Source organism: Epinephelus moara, chromosome 18 (assembly GCF_006386435.1).
Source record: "Epinephelus moara isolate mb chromosome 18, YSFRI_EMoa_1.0, whole genome shotgun sequence".
In the NCBI taxonomy this organism is placed as follows: Eukaryota; Metazoa; Chordata; class Actinopteri; order Perciformes; family Serranidae; genus Epinephelus; species Epinephelus moara.
The window spans coordinates 1,777,271-1,782,863 of NC_065523.1; the positions used below are offsets into that span (position 1 = coordinate 1,777,271).

Here is a 5,593-nt window from a genome sequence, read left to right on the forward strand (position 1 = left end):
AACATGCAAGATGTCAAGGAGAGAGGAGAAAAAAAGTAAAAGAAAACAGTGTAGTGCAATTAACTGCAACAACTATCAGTGGAACACCCCGCACCTGGCCTTCCACCGTTTCCCGAAGGATCCCGACAGGTAAGAACTCCTGAGGTGTAAGTTTTAAAGTGTTTTAATATCAATTTAATATGGCAGTTTTGGAGGGAAGATAACACTTATATGTATATATATATATTTATATATATATGTATAATATATGGCCTCTTCGACCATTTATATCAGGACTGATTACTGCTTTAGCATTAAAATATATCATATTAACATAGCCTATATATTATTATTATTATTATTATTACTGTCCCCTTACTGTACAAACTGTAAATAAATCTTTATTCCTGACTATGTGACGTCGCCAATAATGTGTTTCTAGTTAAAATATTGATTTTTTTTTTTTTGGTAGATTGGCTTATGGGGTGATTTTGAAGGAGTAATTAAGTTAATCTTCTCATAAGTGGATGTAATATGAAGAGATGCCATCTAGGCCGTTTTTCCTCGTTTTGTTTTTTTTAAAGTCTATATTTTGCTTTACAAAAATGTGAAAAAGCAGCTGTGACCAAGCTATCACGAGGTGAGTAGCATTGTAAGCATAATTAATAGCGATATACTTCAGTTTGTCTGTGTTTTTGTATGCAAGCGGGTCCGCTGCGGTCTGCTGACAGTCCAAAATGGTGGCGGTAGGACGAAACCATGGGCGAGTCTGTTGCTATGGGGCGTTCTATTGAGCTTCACCTCTTGGTATCGATGCTCTTTGATCTACTGTCCTTTTTATCATTTCTGTTTGTTCTTTATTACCCAACAAAATTGGAATTTGTAAATCTGTAACTTCCATTTCCATATCTTTCCGCCTCGCTTCATACTCAGGTATGCACCAACATGCTACAGGTCTCAGCTGTGCTGCATAAAAATATTCTTGCAAATTTGGCAAGGACATTCCACCCCTACTCCTTGCAAGTTTTATATCTTGTTCTGGGTTTTTTGCCGTTACAAATGAACCTTGATATGCTTTTGTCCCAGGAGATAAATTTGTTTTGAGGTATCATTATTGGTAAAGACCTTGGTACAATATTCATCTTAACAACCTTAATTCTGGAGCTAAAGTCGAGGGGAAAAGTCGACCACCTCTGCATATCTTTTTGAATGTTTAGGTCAATCACATTATAGTTGGCTTCATATAGTTTGTCAAGCCTCTTTGTTACTGTAACTCCAAGATATTTCATGGTTTTACAGTTCCAGTTTAGGCTGTATGTATCTCGAATTTTTTGTGGTGGGGAGTAGTAAAATGTAAGTATCTGAGTTTTTGCGATATTAATTTTATACCCTGAATAGTGACCATAAACCTTAAGAAAATTCATCAGCAGGGGGAATCCTTTATCTGGGTTTTTTAAGAAAATTACCACATCGTCCGTGAAGAGGCTAATTATACTGTATGTTTTTTATTCCTAATCTCTAATCCCTCCAGGTTAGTATTCTGGCGAATTGCCTGTGCTAAGGGTTCGATATAAAGGGCGAAGAGTGTAGGGCTCAAGCAACAGCCTTGTCTAGTGCCCCTTTCTAATGTTATCATTTTTGATAGCTGTCCATTTACCTTAATCCTAGCAGTTGGGTCTTGATATATAGTTTTAATGTTCTGGATTGATTTTTCGTTTAAGCCAAATTTTTTGAGTACTAGATATTAAAATGCCCAACTGACACTGTCAAAGGCCTTTTCAGCATCTAAGCCTATTATTTTAGCTTTAGTCCCCATTTTTTTGTACATGGTCTATGATATGCAGTGTTCTCCTAATATTATCTTGGGTTTGGCGCCCTTTAACAAAACCAGTTTGGTCCTCATCAATGATATCTGGTATGAAGGTCTCAAATCTTCTACAGAGTATTGAAGTATAAATTTTATAATCAACATTTAGGATTGAGATTGGTCTAAAGTTATTGCATTGTTCTGTATCTTTGCCCTCTTTTGGGATAAGTGATATAATTGCCTCTCGCCATGATGGGGGGGCCTTCCCCTCCTTCAGCGTCCAATTATAAGATGACATAAGTAGAGGTGTTAATTCACTTGTAAATATTCGATACCATTCAGATGGAAACCCATCACTACCTGGCGATTTATTAGGCTTCAGTCTGCTTATTGCACCCTGTATTTCTTCCTGTGTTATGTCAGCGGTAAGGATGTTATTCTGCATCTCGCCAATAGATGGCAGATCAAGTGTGTCAAGAAAGTGTCTAATAGTGTCTTCATCTGCTGAAGGGGGTTCTGAATACAGCTTTTTGTAATAATCCTCAAACACATTTAATATTTCTTCCGGATCATGCAGCAGCTGTTGGGTTTCAGGATTTCGTATCTTATTGATTGTATGATTAGACTGTTGTTTACGCAATCGTCTTGCCAGCAATTTAGTGGCCTTTGGGCCAGATTCATAATATGTCTGTTTTAAAAATCTAGCTCTCTTTTCTATCTCATCTCTGAGAACGCCATCTATTTCCTCCCTTACTTTTTTAATTTGTAGGAGGACTTTGGGGTTTTGGGATTTTTTTATGTTGTCCTAATTCCTTCAGCTTTCCCACTTGCTGATTATATCTGGCTATTTTGTTCTTCTTCTGTATTGAAGTTAAGGCAATCAGTTTTCCGCGCAGAACTGCTTTTAAGTCATCCCACAATATGGCAGGATCCACTTCTCCATTGTTATTTTCCTCTAGGTACTTCTTAATCTCTGCCCTTATTTGTTCCACTACTGTCTTATTATTTAGAATACCAACGTTTAACCTCCATAGAGTATTTTGTTTTCTTTTGTTTAAGAATATTGTCACTGATATGGGACTATGATCTGAGATGCTCACCACCCCAATTTCACATTTTTCTACCCTATGTTTATCAATAATATTAAAAAGAAAATAATCAATTCTAGAATAGACCAAGTGAGCTCCTGAGTAATGTGTATAATCCCTTTCAAAAGGATGTAGATCCTTCCAAACATCAAACATTCCCATTTCTTGCAGTGTGGAATTAATAAACCTTGATAGGTGTATTTTGTGGTTACGAGTACTTGTAGTGTCTAATCCATGGTGCAATATGACATTAAAATCCCCTCCACAAATCAAAATACCTTCTGTTTCTAATGCAATAAGATCAAATAAGGTCTTGAAAAAACATTTCCTACTCTCCGGGGGTGCATATACATTAACTAGTGTTACCTTCTCGTTTTGTATTTTGCCTTTAACCAGGATATATCTTCCATCTTTATCGCTTATTTCTCTACAACATTCAAATTGCACAGAATTTGGTATGAGTATTGCTACCCTCCTTTTATTGTCAGGTTTGTTGAAGCTATAAAACGTTTTTCTGTAACCCAGTTGTTTAAGTTTATCATGTTCTTGCTGATTTAACTTTGTTTCCTGTAAGAATAATATTTGAGCCTTTTCTTTTTTAAGCTTGGAAAGTACCTTATTTCTCTTAATCACATTATTCAGACCATTTACATTGAGCGATACCACTTTCACACATGCCATTATTCATGTTCAATACCCAAAGATAAAACCCCCCCCCAAAAACAACAAACAGAACAGACCTGAACATATGGCCTACTAACACAACAAGAGGAAACAAAAGGTGTTGACTTCAAATATAGGATGTTTTGGTGCCACCCCAAATCCCTGTTGGTGGGTAGAGGGGGGTTCCTCAAACAAGATGAGGGCCCCTCAGCAGTAGGGCTTTGACTCCGAACTTCGTTATTCGAATATAATTCGAATATTTACAAAAATAAAGTTATTCGAACGAATATTAGGCAGCCCTTAATATTCGAACCTGATATGGGCATTATTTTTTGTAAATGTGTTTGCTTGTAAACGTTGTTTTCAGTTTAGATTCCGAGGCTTTTTCACGCCTGGTGAAGTTGTGAATCGCGAGCTCATTAGCAAGGCTATTATTGGTCATCTGGGCATCAACAAGCCGCTGTTGCAGCGGTGATAATGGAGAAGAAACTCAGCCGTCTGGAGCTCAGCAGTGTGGAGTGGACCCTGATGGAGAAGGTCAGTAACGTTGGCTAATTATGTTGGGTCTAATAATATTATGTCCCTAATGTTAACATTACCATTTGCAAACGTAGTAGCGTATAAGCCTAGTTAACGTTAAGCTAAGTTTGTGTTTTGTGTAACGTCAAGTGGCACATAGCCTAACTGCGCTTACTAGCTAGTAGTATAGCATGTTAGCTAACGTTAGCGGCGCTAGGATAAGCTTGTTATTAATCGTGTGTTTGTCCCGCAGGTGAAAGACGTGCTGAAGCCGTTCAAAGTAGCCACCCAGGCGCTGTCAACAGAAAACTACCCAACAGCATCAGCGGCCCTCCCCCTGCAGTATGTGCTTCTGACACAACTCAATCCCTCCACCGATGACCCGGCAGGACTGAAAGAGATGAAACAATGATGTCAACTGATCTGAAGGCACGATATGGCCCCGCCAAAGATGCATTCTTCCTACTGAACACAGCCAGCTACCTCGACCCGCGTTTTCACCGACTGGTTCATTTGGAACAAGAGTCGCGGCAGGCAGTGCAAGATAAGGTTCAGAGGGAGCTTGCCGAGCTCAGCGAGGAGACAGGCAGAGAGGAAGGCCAAGAGGAGAACGCCACGGCTACAGAGCCACAGCAGCGCAAGGAAAAGAATGCTCTTAGCGCGATGGGGGACCTCTTTGGCGATGTGTACTGCCAAAACTCGGCAGGAGGTAATAATGATGATATTATTATCAATAATAAATAACACAGAAACGTTTAAATTATCGAGTGCCTTTCATAACAACTCAAACTCGCTATATAGCCCTACATTGGAAATATAAAAAAGTGCATTATAAAACGTAGCCTAAACAACACATTAACAAAAACTAATTTATTTTTTAAGTCAGACCGAATGAAGATGTGCTCCAAAGAGAAATGATGGCCTACGACAGTGAGCCCCCACCCCCGTCTGACAGCAACCCGCTGTCCTGGTGGAAGGAGAGAAGCCTCAAGTACCCCCATCTCGCCCAACTGGCACGCGGCTACCTGGCAATATGCGGGACATCTGTGAGGGCGGAACGAGTGTTTTCCACAGCCGGGAACATAGTCACAAAGCAACGCTCTTCTCTAGAGCCAGAAAATGTGAATCACCTTGTCTTTTTGGCGAACAACCTAAAAAAGTCTGCAGCCAGATAAACTGTAGCCAGCCAGATAGCCCATAATGGCGAGTTCTAATTTAGCCTAGGCCTACATGTTTGATTGTTGGAGATATAGCCCTGCATCTCGAAGTGTTCTAATCTACATGATTGATGGGGATTGGGGAGGAGAATGCATCCCGAGTGTTCGATTTACATCTCAGAGTGCCTTGTTCTTGGTAATTGCTGTCAGATCGCTAATCGCTGGTAGGATGTGCTCGTTTTGAATAGGTCTACCAAATAGGGCCTACCTTTATTTATTTTGTCTTTTCAGTACTTAGCCTGACTGGCTTATTTTTTATTTATTTTTTGATAAGAACAGTGGATAAAACCCAGGTCTGACTTTTAATAAAAATAAAAAAA

At 39.3% G+C, this 5,593-nt stretch overlaps 2 protein-coding genes across 2 annotated transcripts in view; both read left to right on the forward strand.

Annotated features, from left to right (window-relative positions):
• The window catches only part of rras (RAS related), a 53,966-nt gene that overhangs the window by 13,587 nt on the left and 34,786 nt on the right, over positions 1-5,593 (forward strand). The window lies entirely within an intron of this gene.
• Positions 35-5,561, forward strand: LOC126406129 (E3 SUMO-protein ligase ZBED1-like). Its single transcript, XM_050070321.1, has 4 exons — positions 35-129; positions 3,905-4,074; positions 4,310-4,765; positions 4,939-5,561. The coding sequence occupies exons 3-4, from the start codon at positions 4,465-4,467 to the stop codon at positions 5,229-5,231; spliced, it is 594 nt and encodes a 197-aa protein (XP_049926278.1). The 5' UTR covers positions 35-129; positions 3,905-4,074; positions 4,310-4,464; the 3' UTR covers positions 5,232-5,561.

Coding starts and splice junctions, on each gene's coding strand:
- LOC126406129 (XM_050070321.1), top strand. CDS start 4,465: ATGATGTCAACTGATCTGAAGGCACGATATGGCCCCGCCAAAGATGCA. Junction 4,766..4,938: donor CTGCCAAAACTCGGCAGGAG/GTAATAATGATG, acceptor TTATTTTTTAAG/TCAGACCGAATGAAGATGTG.